At 43.5% G+C, this 20,952-nt stretch overlaps 1 protein-coding gene across 3 annotated transcripts in view; it reads left to right on the forward strand.

The window, feature by feature from the left end:
- The window catches only part of TSNARE1 (t-SNARE domain containing 1), a 235,091-nt gene that overhangs the window by 29,029 nt on the left and 185,110 nt on the right, over window positions 1-20,952 (forward strand). For all 3 annotated transcript variants that reach the window (XM_075211650.1, XM_075211652.1, XM_075211653.1), the window contains exon 3: window positions 16,679-16,804. In XM_075211650.1, the coding sequence (XP_075067751.1) occupies window positions 16,720-16,804 (85 nt within the window). In that variant the 5' untranslated portion in view covers window positions 16,679-16,719. The remainder of the gene's footprint in view (window positions 1-16,678; window positions 16,805-20,952) is intronic.

The raw sequence follows: 20,952 nt of genomic DNA on the forward strand, positions 1-20,952 counted from the left end.
TGTGAATAGGTCATAGCTGAATATTACAGCAAGCCATGAATGTCCCACATATTTCCTTTTTCCTTTTTTTTTTTTTTTTTTTTTTTTTTTGTAAATTGCTAAAGGTTAGGAAATCTGGAAACTTAATCTTAAGTTTTTTTTCTTGGTTATTGAGGAAGGGTTCTGTAAAGCGCTTCACCTATTTACATTAACTATACACAAGTTAAATAAATTATCAAATACCAAAAAAGTGTGTAAGAGGTTTAAAGTGCAAACTTTCTCCCTTCGATCTGTTAGTGTGTTCAAAGGAGGTTCAGGATGTAACATCAAAGAAAAAAACAATACAGAACAAACGGCACTTAAATTCAGTCAGTTGATCCAGTGCTCTCCATGAAAGTTCGTTCAACAGTGGAATCCAAACATGAAAAATAAAATGTACAAAATAGTGCAACATTGTCTAAGTCAAACTATTCAAATACAAAATCTAAGTGTTTCCAATAATCCAGTTCTTCAATCCAAATTGTATGTCCCCTCTTGTGAGTAAACTCACAAACCGCTAGCTTACAAAGCACACATCATACGGTGTAGAGGAATGAATCACACTGCACCGTGAATATCCCTCCAGGTCACACAGTTACTAGAGTCTGATTGTAATTATTAATAAATTCAGATTGCTTTGTAGGGAGTGATAAGAGTTGAAACAAGGTTGTCCTTAGAAGCCTCAGGCCTTGGTTAATTATAAGCGTATTTTATTTCCCTATACCCCTGAGGGTCATTTTCTAGGATTGCTCTCTATATAAGTATCCATGGGAAGATTTATGGAATTGTGTATTTTGTCATGATTTTCTCTCAAACCCCTGCTCCCCTCCCCCTCCCTCCTAGCCAATGAGCGTTATTTGAAAAGCCATCTATTTCAGTATCTTAAAGAAAGGAAATCATAAATGCCCTCACTCAAAAACGTAACCACTGCATGGGAAACTTATGGCATTAGTAAGTATTTCCTAGTGGTTATTGTACACATTTCAGCACTTATGACCCTTAATTCACGATGTGATTGCTTAGTGGCGGCAAGTGCGTCCCAATATGATGTCCGGTGCAGTATACAAAGTGGGGGCGTAGATGGATTAGGGAGTGAGTGACAGCTCTAGGGGTTTGGTGTTTATGAGCACACATCCACGCTCCCTGTGAGACCCCAGATGGACATAGTGTCAGTCACCAGGTGCAGTTTAGGACTGAGCCCTATAGCTGTAGTAATCCTACACATCCTGCAGTCACTGCCCCATGCAGGACTGGGAATGTCAGATCACCAAGACTGCTGCACAGTTTAGTTTCCATAGTAATGTGTGAATGCATGTAAGAGGAGCGAGGATGTGAGCGTTTCTCACCTGTTTGTCCAAGCATCCACAGTAAGATGAATGACCGGTAATCAGAGTACACAGTGTAACACTTCCCGGAGTAAATAAGAAGTGGAGGAATCCTTCTTTTCAGTTTTTCCTGGGGCTTGGAAGTAATGGTTATGTCATCCTCCGCATGCAGTCTGTCCCATCAGAGCCGCTATTCTGCCAGCTGTCATGGTACATCATCACACCTGCCAGGCATCCGGTACCTTCACCTGTCAGCATCTGTCCCAACACTGTGCTTAATGTGGGAGAATTAATGAGCTCTGCTTCTTGCTGTAATGCTGGGCTGTGTTTCGTGGATCTCTGTAATAAAATATGTCTGTGCTTCTTCTATGTGTAGTGTCTGACCTCCCCGACCGGTGTGGATTAATGAGCCATAGAGTGATGTGTAATCCTCAGTCACATCCTCAGTCACATGATAATCAAGGAAAACATTTCACCATTCTGCATACTTTGCCTTCATGTACAATCATTGTTACATGCATGTAGCTGAGAACTATATATGTGGATAATATCTTAGCACAAAGGACAACACATGCGGATTCCAGGGTTGTGTTCTACACAGAATGCATCTCAAGGAAACCACCGGAGAGGTATCCTGTCATTACTGTGCTGTGTCGTCACCCCCCCGTTATCCACAGAGATGGCAGCTACATTTACCAGCAGAAGTCTCTGAGCCACATATATCATTGGTGCATGTGGTCATAACACAGATCTGTATCGTTATTTCTCCCGTGGTTCTCGAGCGCAGACGAACCCTTTTGCTGTTATCCGTCTAAACCGCTTTTTTTTGTGCACCCATTTTGAAAGTGAGCTGGGATTGACCAAATTGTGATTGTGGAATTACCTGCAGCAGCACAGAGTATTTCATGAGGCGAGTTCCACTCTTTACACTCGTGTGATCGAGTGAGGACATGGCTGCATGTGACAAGGGCAGTGACATGATGTGAGGAGGGGAATGGAGGCAGCAGGAAGTCACAGACTGAGAGTTATATAGTGGAAGGAGCAGGGTCCCCCAGCAGCACAGAGTATATCAGGAGATGAGTGATGTGTTAGTGAGGACAGGGCTGCATGTGACAAGGGCAGTGACATGATGTGAGGAGGGGAATGGAGGCAGCAGGAAGTCACAGACTGAGAGTTATATAGTGGAAGGAGCAGGGTCACCCAGCAGCACAGAGTATATCAGGAGATGAGTGATGTGTTAGTGAGGACAGGGCTGCATGTAACAGGGGCAGTGACATGATGTGAGGAGGGGAATGGAGGCAGCAGGAAGTCACAGACTGAGAGTTATATAGTGGAAGGAGCAGTGTCCCCCAGCAGCACAGAGTATATTAGTAGATGAGTGATGTGTTAGTGAGGACAGGGCTGCATGTGACAGGGCCAGTGACATGTGAGGAGGGGAATGGAGGCAGCAGGAAGCCACAGACTGCGAGTTTTAGAAGCAGAGACTGCACGGCACAGGCTTTGCATCCTGGAGGACGAGTGCCAGGGCAGCATTATGGTGTAAACGGGGTGCTTTATGAGGAGCGGACTCTGTCTACCAGCTTTAGCGCATATCTGAGATTTCCTCTCCCAGGACTTTCCAAATAAGGAAGCTTTACAAATCAGTGTCCATCTGTGGTGATAAACCCTGTCCCCTATTGTCCAGCATAGGGGTGTAGTATCCAGGCCTGTCTGTGTCCCAGCTGCTATTAACACATTAACTGCCAACATGTAGCCAAATCGAGCATCTGAATGTTAGCAGCACTTAGCAGTCATACGAGGCTTAAATCAGAGTGATCTGGGAAGATTGTGGGGTCAAAAGCACCTCTATGTGAGACGACTTGTTAGTGGGCCGTCACCTTCCACTATGCTGCAAACACTAGATACTAATTACGTGATAGCGCTGTCTGTAGCGTAGGTATAGGTTCACACAGCGCATGTATAATGATTCCAGGGTAAATAACACGGACAAACGTGAACTTGACACTTTCCTTTTTGTAGCATTGAACAAGATTAGAACATGAACTTGTGATGTATGGCAGCAATTAAGGGGAAAACCACAATCTGAATATCTTGAAACTAATAATCTGTAAATGGCAAATGGTCAATTATTTACTAAACTACTAAACGGGTTAAAGGAGAATGGGGTTAAGGATCACTCGGTACCAGCACAGAAATACTCCAACCATATTTTGTTTTGGAACAAGGCAGTAAATCAGGAACAATAGCCGGGCAAACACGTCCAGTACAGGCGTTAATGTCCATTATTATATAAAGACCTAACCGTCCAGCCAGGTATAGTCCACAGGTTGGATTACACCAGTGTTGGCTAACCTGTGACACTCCAGGTGTTGTGAAACTACAAGTCCCTGCATGCTTTGCCAATATAGAGCAGCTTATTGCTGGAAGGGTATGCTGGGACTTGTAGTTTCACAACACCTGGAGTGTCACAGGTTAGCCAACACTGGATTACACTGATCAGAGTATCACCTCTAGTCTTGGTCTTTCCACAAAACAACACCTCTCTCTCAGGACAGGCTCCTTTCAGCCCCTACCTGTGAACATCTTTTGATTGGTTTATAGTCCTTGCTGACCAAACCCTCCTTAGCTCCCCCAGGTGGCATAGGCTAGTTACCCCCCCACCAGGTCTCCAAATAGCCAGGGTAGCTCAAAGGACTTCATGGCAAAGAATAAAGGCCGGGATAATTACATTAATATGATAATACGTGCAATCCACATTAACACTGTCCTTGCTTTAATCAGTTGTTGCCTGACAGACCACCTGCTTGATTCCAACTGTCACCATCTTGTCACTCGTTACCCACATGGCTTCATTTACACAATACAACAGTCTTGGCAGTATACCCATCCCACAATATGAAGACTATTACCGGAAGTCAACAATGTAACAACAAAAGTCCACTTCCTTCATAAGGAGGGACGTGCGGACTACACATATATTAAAACAGTTTGGGCTTGTTCGCACACGTGCTGTGGGTTAATGTGTAAAACGCATGAAAGCTGCCGCACTTTAGTCCAGCTGTACCCCAGCAATTTTCAGGGATCTGCTCTTTGACCAGTACAATTTATATTGCCGGTAGCTGGTGTTAAAGTGTCAGTAATAGGTCGCGATGCGCTGTGAAATATTAAACACTGCGATTAAAGTTTTACAATGCAATAGAGGGAACAAGCCCATAGGAAACTATTCCTCTTTTGTTTTAATGTAGTTTTCAGGTTTTAGTGGCTGAAAGGAGAATTCACAACCTATGGACAAACCCATAGGGGTATATTTACTAAACTGCGGGTTTGAAAAACTGGAGATGTTGCCTATAGCAACCAATGAGATTCTAGCTGTCATTTCGTAGAATGTACTAAATAAATGATAACTAGAGTGATTGGTTGCTATAGGCAACATCTCCACTTTTTCAAACCCGCAGTTTAGTGAATATACCCCATAGTCTTGTACACACACACACACACACACACACATATATATATATATATATATATATATATATATATATATATATATATATATATATATATATATATATATATATATATAATGTGTGTGTGTCGTATATTATACATTGTTTGAAGTGAAGCAAAACCCAAACATGAAAACAATTGATAAATGTGAGTCATCCTTTTCAGTGTAATAAATGTTCATGTTATACAGCGTTACGTTAGGTACAGCCGTGATATCAGACACAATGGACCTACTATATACTGAGAGCAGAGACAATTCTATTACCATGAACAGTTCCTGCTGCTGGTAGTTGAAGCTTATTTGTAGATCTATGTCAGCTAGGGGGTGTTGTATGATGGACTATGTCAGTGAGCAGTGAGCAACATATACATTACTTTCAGTGTAAAGAAAGATATATAGATTTAAGCATAGGGAAGATGATATAGTTCACCTTTCCACAACTTTTTGGGTTTTGTTTCAGTATTTGTAGGCTTATATTGGTCAGTTATATAACACTATTCATTTGCATTCTGCTGTGCCCATTTATTTATCAAACTGGTCTTCAATCTACTTGTATCCTTGTGAATGTTATGAATATATTTATGCTTACGTTAATGTACATTCCTGCTGATAATACCTGCACGTGTGCATGTGAATTATTGTGTGCAGATGGGTGTATAAATAGCTAAAATTAATGCTGTTAATTATGCTTCTGTAATAATGTTTTGTCTTGGTGGTGCTGCCACCTAGTGGCAACAAAATGTGTTTTGCAAAATGCAGTTTTAAAATTACTCACTGTCTTTAGTGCAAATATTCTGGAATTAAGAAACAATACAGGGTGTTGTACCTTCTACAGGTATTCACCTTAATTAATTTGATAATTGCATTTCGTGCAATGTGAAACATGAATTAAGTGTAGTCAGATATTTGTGTTTAAAATAAGCTGTAACAAAAATGTAATCTGCTTAAATATGTCAGTTGCTGGGTAAAAAAATTTCTTCTTTTGGTTAAAGTAGAATTAAACCCCAAAGTAAACATAGTGGTTTAACAACTGTGAGAAGCATCTTCTCTTACATATGAAAGTGATGAGGAAAATATAATGCATAGTGTCATGGATATGGCAGCAAACACTGAGCAACTGTCAAATTATGAAGCCATAGATGTGTAAAGGAGAAAGTAAAGTACACACGTCAAATGCGGTTTCTGTATTGTTTTATTTAAAGTTTTTTTTTTTTGTTTTTTTTTAAGTACTTTGTGTCGTTTTTTTTCTTGCCCAACATTTAGACATTTTTTTAAAACAAATTCTGAATATTGAATTTCTCTTAGAGATCTACAGTGGCTGGCATCATTTACTTACATGGCAAAGTTGTTAGGGAGGGTAGGGGCAAAAGAGCCAAAATCCCAAATCATTTACCTACAGATGTAGCCAGTTAGATCTCCCGATTATAATAAGAGTTGTACAATCCAGCTGTGTCTTTCTTTCTGTAAAACTCTCGGTGACCGTGGTTTGTTCACTGCCCCCCCCTTCTGCCAACACTAAATGATTCCATGTAAATTGGACCTAAGAGAACTGATTGTATTATACAGGGACTGCCCTCTGCTGGGGAAGTGATGTCACAGTACTTAATCTCCATTCCACCAAGCGGCACGTAGCGCTTACTTTGAGCACTATGCGTTGCAGTTGGGACGCTGGGTGCAGCCTCCCTGGATTCCCTCCGTTGTCACTGATGCTCTTCTGACATTATGGACCCCGTGTTCCACCTGCTGTTATAAAACAAAGGTACAATTGAAGAGGCCACCACAGCGCTGTTTTACACCGTCGTGCAGTCAGCAAGTGGTTCCGGAAGTCGGATCACTATGTTACAAACAAGGGACGTGTATGAATGCAGCTGTATTATTGTCTTACAATGTGGATGTGTAAAGGAAAGTAATATCCTGCAATGTATATACGCTGTGTGCTTTCAGCATTGCTGTAAATGTCTGGTAGCTGGAGTAACTGTCTGCATTACACAGAAGGCTGCTCCATGTGTTATTACTGCAGTGGTGGCACAGTACAAAGTACATTCTATTACGTTTTACACACAGTATTTGGGATCTGGTTGGGATTCATGTTTGGTAAAGGGCTATGCTGTCCCCTGTCTTTGATTCTCAACAAGACTTCAACCCACTGGTACAACCACCGAGGGCTAAATGTCACCTCTGTAAGCCTCTACCCGTTGTACGTATAATGATACGTATACCATGGCACCCGAGCTGCCAGCTGCTTATAATTAGCTGCGATGGGCAGGTTTACTCCGCCGGTCAGAGGGGGGACATTGGCAGTGCCATATGTTTGTGGATCACTGACTCACTGGTATTCTTTTCCTTCACCTCACACTTTGGATGCATAGCACAGGGAGTGCATATTGTCAGCACCAGAGCTGTAGTCCAACTTTACCACAAAAAAACAAAAAAGTGGATCCTGTAACCTGTAGCAAACATTATATTTTATTATGTTATTGGGCTGCCGGAGTGCTCTGTCACACATGAGCGATTCAGTGGACTCTATGTATTTGGCGTCCATTGTCCGTTTATATAGATCCGTGAGCCTGACATTTAGTGCTCAGCTTGGTTAGACCACGGTGCAGCGACACATGGAGGGTACCGCTCTGTGAGCCCCAGCCGGCACTATATATATCTGCAGAGAGTGACAGCACCGCCAGAAGGTAACATCAGCCCTGTCCTATCACAGTGATTACATATAAGGGAGGGGTATGCACAAGCTCAGGCAGAACTGTAAACTCAAGTTCTGAGATAGGTTGGAAACAGTGGTGAGGGGTAACCTGGAGGGAGAAGGGTTACTGCAGGGTTTTGGTTTCATCGACAAGGCAGCAGAAGAGTTAATCTGCCAGCAGGGACGACATCGCTGTTTAATTTCTTTATACTCTGTGTTTAGCAGAAATGTGGTTCTGCTGTGCCCCCTTTGCCCGGGGAGAATATGCTTATGCAGATGGCTCCACTTGATTTTCGGCTCCTCACAGCAAGAAATGGCATTATCCATAGAGATTGCACTGTATACTAATTGCACAATCCTTTGAGCTCGCTCGTCAGTGATTGAAATGACAAGGTCATCGCTCAGTTTGGCCAACTTGGATGAGTTCTGGCCATCTGTGTTCCGGGCTAAACAGCCGACATCGGTCGTCAGGCCGTATTTTCCTTTGTCAAGTAATGAACCGATCGAGTTTGATAGGATCCTCATCTGGCATCATTGTCATTTTGGGGCCACATGCTGTGAAATTGCAGCCTGTCTGCCCCCCCCCCCTCCCCCAATTCCCTTCAAATATAAACTTAACATTCTAAACATAATTACTTCAATTGTGATTAGAATTTATTTCCTGTAACTGGTGTTTCTGGATATCTAAAGCAGACATGTAACCTGTGCCTTGTGTGTGTGTTCCCCAGGAGAGGGCCTTGTTTTCTCACATTTGGGCAGGCCTTCTCCATCCTGCTCAGCAGTGGGATCTGGAGGTGTCTGGACCACCTGCTGACAATTATTAAAGTGGTGGTTCACGTTTGGTGGCCCATTTGCTCAATAGGGGACAGGGTTGATTACACATTTTGTTTTGTGTTTTTGTCAGGTACATGAACACATTTCAGTCTCCTGTGTTGATATTCACAGTTTTGACCTCTGTAGGGGACGGGTGCTGTATATCCGGAGATGTCCTTTCCTCCTCTGTTTACCTCGTAGAAATGTCCGTTGTTTCTCTCCTCTTACAGTGCACTGCCGCTCGGGATTGCACCTGTTGTCAGAAAGCGTTTTATGTTGATGCCGCACCTGTATATTTCATTTCCTGTACGCTGTCCAGATCCTTTCCCTTTCCAGGCAGAAAATGTAATCAGCCATCTATTTACCAACATGAATAGGATAATTGGTGTTACCAATGTGAATGTGACGTGCAGGAGCCAGGGACACGCAGCCGGCTGAATACCATCCTGATTGTACCACATGTCTAAAGACTTCCGGCACGAAAAGATTCTAATACTCCGCTAAACGTATGGAGGTTTCCACCTTTCTTACCGAAACTTTCACATACAGTCAAGAGAAGACGATAAATAAACAGTATGAGGGCAACAAGGTCTAAGATGCTTATTAAAGTTGTCTCTTTGTGACTGTTCATAGGGTCTGCGTTTGAGTCTTAAAGAACCGGTATCGGGAATAAGATGCAGACTGAAGGATGGAACACTTCTCGTTCCCAGTGATTTATATTTGCTCTACAAATGTCAATTGGGGTTCTGTCGTCGTTGAGCCTAAACACTTACATCCAAACCAGGTTAAAACGTTAAGTCACATGGCTGCGTTTTATTATTACTGATTTTTCAATAGATTTTCATTAGTCCTCTAAGTTCTGCGCTGAAACTTAGAGCAGTGTTTTCTGTGTAACCTGCGCTTCCTGATTATCTTGTTGCTGTCCATACAGGTTTCACAGCAGATCGAGCTTACGTTATATTCCTTCCTATGTCGGAGAGAACTAACGCAGACTCCATAAATCCTTCATCCGACACCCCCGCAAGCAGCATAAAACTTTATAAGGTCAACCCGATCTGTTCCGAACCATGAATCTCTTGGCGCTTATTTTTAACCTCCGCCATCATAATCGCAGTTAACTTAGTGACGTCTTCTGCATATTATTCTCCGTTATAGAAAAAGCAACCGGGCATGCCCACTGCGGCTAACTGGCAGCGATCAACGTCTCCTCACAGCTGAAGGTGACAATTTATTGTCGGTAACATTGTTAAAATGATAATTGAAGATACTGTAAGTTCCTTAAGGTATTTATCTATGTGGAGTCCACCAACAGTCCGCAGAAATCGCTTCTCGCGTTGTCATTGACAGGTCTGGGCAGCCAGATGTTTTACATTTTTATACACCCCCGTATGTGCTCAGGATTATATAGTGTCTTTATGCCATGTTTTCTTTGCTCTGGTCTGTGTATTAAAGTCGACAGGTCACCTTGATAAGGGTGGAAGCAGCCAGTTTGTTGAGTGCAGCCTTTGACATTGATGTGACCAGTGACTACACTTTTATGATCTTCATTCTCATGATTATTGTTCCAACACGCAGAAAATAGCTGCCCCCTGTGTGTAGGCAAAAAGTAACTTTTAATAAGATTTTAAATCTTTTATTTTTTTCTGTCCAACCCTCCTTGTTAGAGTGGCTTATTTTATATATAACTGTAGTGCTGGACACTTTTGCTGCTATTTTCACTACTGCCAAGTCCTGGTTTTAATATTACTTTGTGTCTTATGGAGTTCTCGGGTTCTGGATTCCATTCATCCCCGACACCTGTAACTCGTTCTGTAACTATACTGAGCTTTAAGCTATAATGTGATATAATATCATTGCACATTATAGCTGTCGAGGAATCGGGATCTTGGAGCAGTGCGTAGACTACACCAATCTGTAGCGAACATCCTCGTTACTTAGGAGACTGTAAGCCAATCGCTTATATTGCCCCAGGTCATCTGTAGTAACGCACGTATTAATTTTAAACAGCTTTAAATGGGAGCCAAAACGACTGCATTCTGGATAAATTTTAAGCATAAAAACTTTATTTCTGTCATTGGTTATATCAGTAATAAACAGGTTTATGTAGTAAGCACATTTTCTGTATAGCCCAAACCCGCTTGGGCTTCGTATGCTTCCGCAGTGGGTGGTCCCTCATTAATGACGACACCTGACCTAGTGGAGGGAATATGCTGAACTGAGACTGCAGAAAATTATATTTATTATTTTCATCTCCATCATTTAACAAGTCACAGAGGCTGCAATAACTGTGTCTTCTGTATAACTGGACAGAGGCGACTTTGCTACTTTGTTGCAGCTACAACTGTGTACTTTGAGCAGCTGTGTTGCCTAATATTTGCAAAGGGAACATCACAAGAAGAGTAAATCCATTCCAGTTCTCGCCAGCCTAGTTACTTGTGTGCTAGAGATTTCTGGTGACTGAGCACACCAATGTAAACTTACCCCGTGTTGCCATATAGTTGCCTCAGACATAGCATGATGCCTGAAAACACTTAGATTGAACGCACACCGATCATCTCACACGACAGCAGTCATCTTCTGAACCCACTAACCCCCCATCCTTAGTGGGTTTAAATGTTGTTTTTCAGACACTGTGGAGCCAAAAAGGATTAACACTGTCTATAAATCATTAGGACACTGTGCATTTAACAGACACCTGAGTAGAAGTTTTGTGACAAAAACCCTACCCGGGGATCAGATGGTGCTGTGTGTTTGTCTTCCCCAACCAGATCATCTGACGTAAATCATTGTATTATGAATCATGGGCTAGAAGTAAGAGACAATGGACATGGATAATCATATTGTCTGACGTGGAACAGGACAATCTAAGTGTCTGGTTAGCAAGAAATGAAAATAACTAGTTTTGCTGTTATTACAAACTAGTGTTTGACAGTCCGTGCCTGTCTCTCCTGACATGGCAGAGCTGATGTCCATGGGCAAGTTTTGCTCGGTGGTACAGTAGCCGTCATCTATAAATTACTGAATGACTTCCTTAACTCTGCATGGTTTTAATCCCACTCAAAAGCCGTCTGTCTTTGAGAGTCTGGCATGCGGAATGGTCTATATCCGTCAAGATACCAAACAAACACAGATGCATTACATATTTCACTGAGCAGCAAAATTACATTTCAAGTGAATTTGGGCAACGTGCTGCCTGATTCAGAGGTAGTTACGAAGTCTGCATATTAATTGCTAAGTTAATCTAAGCATTGTCTAAGTAAATTCCAGCGTGTGTGTTTTTCCAACCTTAGAAATGATTGTAATTGGAACTCATTTCCTCCTACAACTTATAATTTATTTAACAATAGAATCACATAAAATGTAATGTAGAACATGACAGCGAGTCTAACAAGGTAAGAGGATGACTCCTTGTAGAGGGATAAACGTGACGCTGTTTGGGGGCTTATGGTTTACGGAGCTAGAAAAGCAAAAAATAATCGTCCACCAAAATAATAAAAGCAATTTGTGTATTTTAACCGTTTTTTTTAAAAAAAAAATCTGGCCTCATCATCATCACCATTTATTTATATAGCTCCACTGATTCCGCAGCGCTGTACAGAGAACTCATTCACATCAGTCCCTGCCCCATTGGAGCTTACAGTCTAAATCCCCTAATACACACACACACACACACACATACACACAGACAGAGAGCAAGAGACTAGGGTCAATTTTTGATAGCAGCCAATTAACCTACCAGTATGTTTTTGGAGTGTGGGAGGAAACCGGAGCACCCGGAGGAAACCCATGCAAACACAGGGAGAACATACAAACTCCTCACAGATAAGATCACGGTCAGGAATTGAACTCATGACCCCAGTGCTGTGAGGCAGAAATGCTAACAACTTCGCCACCGTGCTCCCCTATCCATCAAATCGGCCTGATTTCTCCCACACGTGGGCCACCAAAACCAGCGTGCTACCGGAGGAGTTTCTTATTGAACACCAGCAGTCTTCGTGATCCTGTTTGTGTTGCCTGAGCGTCTGGATCAAGCTGATGACCCCTACTGTGTTCTTGTAAGTCTCTAGAAGTGTTGGCGGCTGCTGTTGAATATGGCATTGCCGTCCTCACCCATGTCTGATACCGATCGTGGCTTGTGCCCGTACCTCCGGATGAATAATAGCAGCGTTGGTTGGTTTGCAGGAAAGTGTGGAAAGACTTTGTTTAAATGTAGTCACCGCAGGGATGCAGAAGATATAGAGCTGCGTATCAGCGTCTCTGGATGGAGAAAATGGGGGTGCGCCAAGTGAGGAATCAATCAACTTATTCTGCGTGTCTTAGGGGAGACTGCTCACTATGCACAATGCAGTAAAAAGAAGAAACAATCAGAATAGTGATTAAAAGTCAAACACTCATTACAAGTGAACCTAGTGCCTCCAGATCCCAATAATCAATTTGCTGTGTCCTCTGTGCCCCCCTCCCTCTGTCTTTTTGATTTTCTGGGTCTGCTGATAATTTACACCAAGCATCCAGTGTTATTCTGTTGACACAGTTACCCGCTCGGCTCTCCCTGCACTTCTCTGCTTACTGTAAAGTGTGAATGACTGAGAAAAGTCATCGCCCTCCTCCGTTGCCCTCACTGCTCCCAGCTTGTTTGTGGCTGTCAGGCTCCGTCCGTGCTGTGGATTGTAATGCCGGGCTTGTACTCTCTCAGCTGCATCCTGGGGACATGGAGTGGTCCCAGCCCCAGTTTTAAAAAAAATCCAAAACACTAGTGGAAACTGTGATTTTGTGGTTACAGCAATTTATTGATTGGCTGTTAGGGTCTGTGATCGTGCTGCTTTTCTGTTGCCAACGTAAAGTGCATGGATAGTTTCCAGTCCTGAAGTGGGGGAACCCTTGACCAATATAGATGCCCCCACTTGTTGCTGGTAAATATTTACACTTCTGAGTGTAGCTCCTATAGATGTTGATATTCATTCCCAAAACTAGTGCTTTTACCTTACTCCCATTAACTGCGTTGCTATAGCACGATAAATAAAAATGTGATGCTATTCTTAGAAATTCCTGTGCTGTCATAGCAGAAACTATACAATATGGTTCTAGTTACATGTGTGAGGAAGGAGGATTTGTGTAACTCTCTTTTTTTTTTTTTCTACCGATTGATTTCAATATGCAGAGCATAGTTTTCTTTTATAAGACATTAATTGACAAACCCCTCTGGTGCTCACAGTGTTTATTAAACTGCAGACATAAAACGACCACGATTATGTATGTGTACAGCTTTATTACTACCTGTACTTTGAATTGTTAAAGTCCTGACGTACTATAGCTACATAGTTAGGACCCTTCTTTCTATTTTATACTGTTAGAATACCAGCTGAGTGTTTCCCCATATGGAATACAGCTGACATTGGGGGGGATCACAAATCTCTGATCAGTTAATTTTATTGCATTGTTTTGCTACCAGTGTACATATGGGCACAAGCGTAATCACTGTTCCACAAAACCCCTAATTGCAGCTATGATTTCCATCATTTAATGCCCACTTCTCTCCTGATGTCGTTACCAGCAGAACCCTGACTAGCGTTCAGGAATAAGAAGGCGGCGGAACGCTTCCCGGTACTGAGTCACTAAGCACTAATTATTTAGCTCTGTCCCAGTAGCCAGAAATGTTATTTTTGCTTTTTGTTTTAGAAATACAATCCTAATAGAATGTGAATTAGACTCTTTATATGTATAAATTATTTGCAGCCAAACTTTCATCAACATGCTTGTTATTGTGTAAAGGTAAATGTCTGTGGGATTTAATGTTTACATTGTATTCTTTGGCTTTAAAGTTTTCAGACTAAGCTTTTTCTCTCGCGATAGATGAAGACACCGATCTGTACCTTTGCACTTGATCTTAAAGGGCCAGGTTCCGTTCAATTGTTTTTAAATCCAATTTTTTGGTTTTGTGACATCAATAATGCTGTTATTCCGCTGAATGCGTAAGTAGTGATACACAGCGAAATGTTGTTATGAATGCGGGTAAATAATATGTGTATTGCTAACAAGCACTTTGTGTATTTGCTGTTGGCTGTGCATGATGGCTGGCGACATACTCTCTGCTAGAGATGTAGTCAGTGCTGTACACCGGCCCAGATTCGACAAGTGCCCAGGACCCGTATTTATTAAGCAGTCTTGGAGGCATGCGGTCTAAGCTCTAGTGCTGCTTTTACATTTTGACAGTGTGTGGATATCGCTGAAGAAAAAAAAAATCTGTAATCCGTGGATTTAAATATCAGATTTTAATACCCATGACCTTTACTACAGCACATAGCAGAGTATATGCAGACAACCTGCATTATTTTCAAAGTACTTTGTTATTGTGAGTATGGTTGGGTGGATGCTGTGAGCCGTTTGGATGGAGCCCGGAGGTGCCTTGAACCAATTTAGGCTGGTAGAGTAGACATGAAACAAGTTGGTTGATTTGTGGTGCGTTTGTGCCTCTTTGTGAAAGTGCATCAGTGCTGCAAACACGTTATCTCTATAAGAAACCATTTACTTTGTTACTTCCACAGCTGTCATTACCTGTGCAGATTGTAAGTTCTCTGTTCCAATGTGCGTTCTCTCTTCCTGACATGTTGACATCTCTTTTCTGATTTCCACCCTGAACAATAAAAGTGGTCCTGCTTCTTCATTATTGAGAGCACTCGTCTCTTCTTTCTTGCAGAAATTCCCAGAGGTCTATACTTAATATTCACTATTGAATGTTACGGTTTTATGTGGACGGGAGGTGTAATCTGGCCATAGGTGTGGTGTCTCATAGCTCATCAATCAGCTGCTCCCGCTACTCAATAAATGTCTCTCTTTATTGGCTGGTTTCCCAAGATGCTCTTAATTTTCTTTTAAACATAAAGAAGAGGCAACTGGACTGTGGGTAATACTGCGCGCTTTATACGATGTATTCTCACATTGCCGCCCAGGGTGAGCTTATAGTCTGCCTTTTAATTAGGTTTTGACCATTTCATCCCATCTGTGTTATCTTTGATGAAACTGGCCAGCAAAAATGAATACACAGGTAGGTGCTTCTAATGAAGTAGTAATTAATGTACTTTATTAATACCTGATCTATAGGATTTTATTAGTCTGTTGTGTCAAATATCTTTATTCCACTTAATGGTGGACACTATAGAACAGTGATGAGCAGCCTGATAGGGACGCATATTACCTTTTAATATCAATAATAAGTTAAAACTACATTTAATGGGAGAAAGATTTTACAGATTAATCTCACCAGGCATCGACAGGCCGCATGGTGTGGCCTATTCCTGCTATAGATCCTGGCGCTTTCTGCGGTAGATATAACTACCTTCATATAACATACACTTAGCCAGGTTACATTAATATGGGTATTCTGAGCTAGTTTATGCTGTCATACAGTCTGAGGAGATGTAGGATTAATATCCAGCTTTACATAAATTGCCTGAAATTAAAGATAAACTTGTTTATGTCCAAGACCTTACTCTGAGCCATACTTAAAGTCTTTTTCGGAGATGAGAACCAGGTGAGAAGTAAGAAAGTGTTATTCTGCCCAAATGACCTGTATAGTACACCCAGCTAGCCAGCTACTCTCCATATTAGACCAGCGCTATTGCCTACATAGTATAGCAGGTACTGTCTCCCCTACTCACATTACTTCTGCAGAGACACCATATTACCAGCACCTCAAAACCACCTCTAGCGCCAGCGATTCTTATTGAACAGCAATGTTTACTTTCTCCATTTGGGGCTTTGTATTCTTGGGTTGCGTGTCAGCACCAGTGTGTCACTTTTCCTCCATGACCCTAGCTCCGGACACCAGAACCCGACTTTAAGTCCCCCGGACATCTAATGTTTGTCACTCCACCATTTAGGGATGTGACTCGGTGGTTGGGGTTCTAAGTTGGTCTCTAGCTAATGAGCTGCCACTTGGGGTCCCTGCACCGCCGCCGCGCACTGCCACTTAGGGTCCCCGCACCGCGCACTGCCACTTGGGCTCGCGGCGCGCTACCACTTGGGGTCCCCGCACCGCCGCCGCCGCGCACTGCCACTTGGGCTCGCGGCGCGCTACCACTTGGGGTCCCTGCTAAGATAAGTTCTGGAGTACTGTGAGAACATTTTGCTGTAACACTTCTTACATAATGTGAGCAGCTGCTGATAATTGGATGACTGTCTCTCCTCAGCTGTACATAACCTGCATTTCATGAGTTTTACATTAAAACTAATTTAACTTCTAAAAATATATTCCTGTCTTGTAATTAGGATACATATCATATTCGCAATATGTCATTAACAGACTTTACTTTTCTTATTTCTCAGCTGTCCAGTGTCTCCAGTAAGTCTGAATTTGAATTACAAACATGTCGTATGGCTCTGTTGATGGAAGTGGATTTGGAAGCAGAAATCCTTTTGGCGGGCCGTCTTCACAAGGGTATCAGCCTTTAGGTATGACCTCCAGTGTGATCCACATCTCTACTGACTGTCTATATCGGGCCTGACCAACCTGCGGCTCTCTAGGTGTTGTGATACTACAGGTCCCAGAACGCCATGCCAGCTAACGCCTGGCCGTCTACTGGCAAACCATGCTCGGGCTTGTAGTTTAACAACACCCTAGAGAGTCACAGGTTGGCCAGGCCTGGTCTGTATCCTGTCACTGTATGGTTATTGTGTCTGTGTGTACACCTGCCATTTGCAGTGTTATAGCAGTGTTTGGAAACTGTCCGTCCTGGTGATTGGAGTAAACTCCCTTCTTTAATATTTTACAGAATGATTCTGCTGCATAGTACAGTCACACAGTCTATCGGTACAGTTACTGCAATGATTGGATGGTGATGTCTTCTCCTCAGCTTGTCTAGCAGTTATGTCGACCTATTGTAAATGTTTTATACAAGGTGCCGCCTATTTAGACCCCTGAGAAACACATGTTGCCCACCACATGTGTAGGATTATTTTGTTTCTTCTCTTGGACTACAAAGCACTTGGACACTATACATGCTGACTGTTGTAAAGGAAGGAGCCTTATATCTATAATCTGTCACCTGCCTCCATGTCTGTTCTCACCCTGACCTTCTAAAGCCCCCTCTCACATAGCCTTGTAGGGCATGAGGACCTAAGACCACTCTCTCACCAGATACCTTCTATTGATAAACCTCCCTGTCAAACGCCTCTCAACTTTTATAAACCTAAATAAAAAGTTGGCTTATGTAATAGAACTATTAATAACATTTACAAATATATCTAATGTTTTTAGGAACAGATCAGAAGCAAATATATTTTGAAATAAAGTTGTGCTGGAGAGGTAGAGATATTGTCCTACACACAGCAGAGTTCCTGTTAGTACCTGAAGGATTCTGCAGTCAGTCTCTTATATCCACCTGAAATCAAAATTGACAGGTTACACAGCAATATGCTCTCAACTGCATAGCAAATGTAATGGCAAATATATTTGTAGATGTTATCGATCACTCTTTATATAAGGCAACTTACTTTAGCTGTAACTTTTAATAATCATGTAAGATATGGAAAGGAAAATATGGATTTTTTACAGGTTAATGCAGAAAATAAAATTGGACAAAAAGTGTTGTAAAATGTTACTGTCCCATTTAAAATTTGTGAGTGGCCTCCCCTTTTTCTTATGCTAGCTATTGTGCAATAGATTGGTAAAAGCACATGAAGCATGTGTTAACTGCATCATGCGTTATCCATTTGGGTGAACAAGAAATGTATGTTATCTGTAAGTAATAGCAGTGTTCTCCCCAGCACCTATTTACTGGGTGCCCCACCCAGCTGGTTTTACTTGCAATCCGGCTCATTGAGCCCAGCAAAGTCCTATTATAATAGGATAAACCATTGTTTCTCCTCTTATATCAGCCAGCAGTGTGTGTTAGACCACTGACCACCAGTCTGACCAGTCCTGGCAGGTGTGGGCAATAACCTCCAACATTTTCACTATTACTGCAAAGTATTACACTGCCCCCACCCGGCTACTTCTTAATGCCACCCGGCTGCCAAAATTTTCTGTGGAGGACACTGAATAGAAAATATGTAACTTATGACTTTCTTGTAATTGAATTATTTAGCTTGTGTATGCTTTATGGATTATTCTAAACAGATACAGTTTATCATGTTATCTTGCCTTTATCTTGTAATTCTTTAAGAAAAACATGCTGTAGTTATAGCGTTTCTCTAGCTCTTTGTACATCTTTAGCTGAAGCATAAGCTTCACATTTTGTATGTTTGTTAATTATGTAAATATTCCCTCCTAGTCACTCCCCTGCTCAGCATCTATAAACTCTCCCCCCATGCCACTCCCCTGCTCAGCATCTATAAACTCTCCCCCCATGCCACTCCCCTGCTCAGCATCTATAAACTCTCCCCCCATGCCACTCCCCTGCTCAGCATCTATAAACTCTCCCCCCATGCCACTCCCCTGCTCAGCATCTATAAACTCTCCCCATGCCACTCCCTGCTCAGCATCTATAAACTCTCCCCCCATGCCACTCCCTGCTCAGCATCTATAAACTCTCCCCATGCCACTCCCTGCTCAGCATCTATAAACTCTCCCCCCATGCCACTCCCTGCTCAGCATCTATAAACTCTCCCCCCATGCCACTCCCTGCTCAGTATCTATAAACTCTCCCCCCATGCCACTCCCCTGCTCAGTATCTATAAACTCTCCCCCCATGCCACTCCCCTGCTCAGCATCTATAAACTCTCCCCCCCCATGCCACTCCCTGCTCAGTATCTATAAACTCTCCCCCCATGCCACTCCCCTGCTCAGCATCTATAAACTCTCCCCCCCCATGCCACTCCCCTGCTCAGTATCTATAAACTCTCCCCCCATGCCACTCCCCTGCTCAGCATCTATAAACTCTCCCCCCCATGCCACTCCCTGCTCAGCATCTATAAACTCTCCCCCCCATGCCACTCCCTGCTCAGCATCTATAAACTCTCCCCCCCATGCCACTCCCTGCTCAGTATCTATAAACTCTCCCCCATGCCACTCCCCTGCTCAGCATCTATAAACTCTCCCCCCCATGCCACTCCCTGCTCAGCATCTATAAACTCTCCCCCCCATGCCACTCCCCTGCTCAGCATCTATAAACTCTCCCCCCATGCCACTCCCTGCTCAGCATCTATAAACTCTCCCCCCCATGCCACTCCCTGCTCAGTATCTATAAACTGTCCCCCCATGCCACTCCCCTGCTCAGCATCTATAAACTCTCCCCCCATGCCACTCCCTGCTGAGTATCTATAAACTGTCCCCCCATGCCACTCCCCTGCTCAGTATCTATAAACTCTCCCCCCATGCCACTCCCCTGCTCAGCATCTATAAACTGTCCCCCCATGCCACTCCCCTGCTCAGCATCTATAAACTCTCCCCCCCATGCCACTCCCTGCTCAGTATCTATAAACTGTCCCCCCATGCCACTCCCCTGCTCAGCATCTATAAACTCTCCCCCCCATGCCACTCCCCTGCTCAGCATCTATAAACTCTCCCCCCATGCCACTCCCTGCTCAGTATCTATAAACTGTCCCCCCATGCCACTCCCCTGCTCAGCATCTATAAACTCTCCCCCCCATGCCACTCCCTCCTCAGCATCTATAAACTCTCCCCCCCATGCCACTCCCCTGCTCAGCATCTATAAACTCTCCCCATGCCACTCCCTGCTCAGTATCTATAAACTCTCCCCCCCATGCCACTCCCCTGCTCAGTATCTATAAACTCTCCCCATGCCACTCCCTGCTCAGCATCTATAAACTCTCCCCATGCCACTCCCTGCTCAGCATCTATAAACTCTCCCCATGCCACTCCCTGCTCAGCATCTATAAACTCGCCCCCCCATGCCACTCCCTGCTCAGTATCTATAAACTCTCCCCCCCATGCCACTCCCTGCTCAGTATCTATAAACTCGCCCCCCATGCCACTCCCTGCTCAGCAGCTGTAAACCCGCCCCCCCATGCCACTCCCTGCTCAGCATCTATAAACTCGCCCCCCATGCCACTCCCTGCTCAGCATCTATAAACTCGCCCCCTATGCCACTCCCTGCTCAGCAGCTGTAAACCCACCCCCCATGCCACTCCCTGCTCAGCATCTATAAACTCGCCCCCCATGCCACTCCCTGCTCAGCATCTATAAACTCGCCCCCCATGCCACTCCCTGCTCAGCATCTATAAACTCGCCCCCCATGCCACTCCCTGCTCAGCATCTATAAACTCTCCCCCCCCATGCCACTCCCTGCTCAGCATCTATAAACTCTCCCCCCCATGCCACTCCCTGCTCAGTATCTATAAACTCTCCCCCATGCCACTCCCCTGCTCAGCATCTATAAACTCTCCCCCATGCCACTCCCCTGCTCAGTATCTATAAACTCTCCCCCCATGCCACTCCCCTGCTCAGCATCTATAAACTCTCCCCCCATGCCACTCCCTGCTCAGCATCTATAAACTCTCCCCCCCATGCCACTGCCTGCTCAGTATCTATAAACTCTCCCCCCCATGCCACTCCCTGCTCAGTATCTATAAACTCTCCCCCCCATGCCACTCCCTGCTCAGTATCTATAAACTCTCCCCCCCATGCCACTCCCCTGCTC

Source organism: Mixophyes fleayi, chromosome 5, assembly GCF_038048845.1.
Source record: "Mixophyes fleayi isolate aMixFle1 chromosome 5, aMixFle1.hap1, whole genome shotgun sequence".
Taxonomy (NCBI): Eukaryota; Metazoa; Chordata; class Amphibia; order Anura; family Limnodynastidae; genus Mixophyes; species Mixophyes fleayi.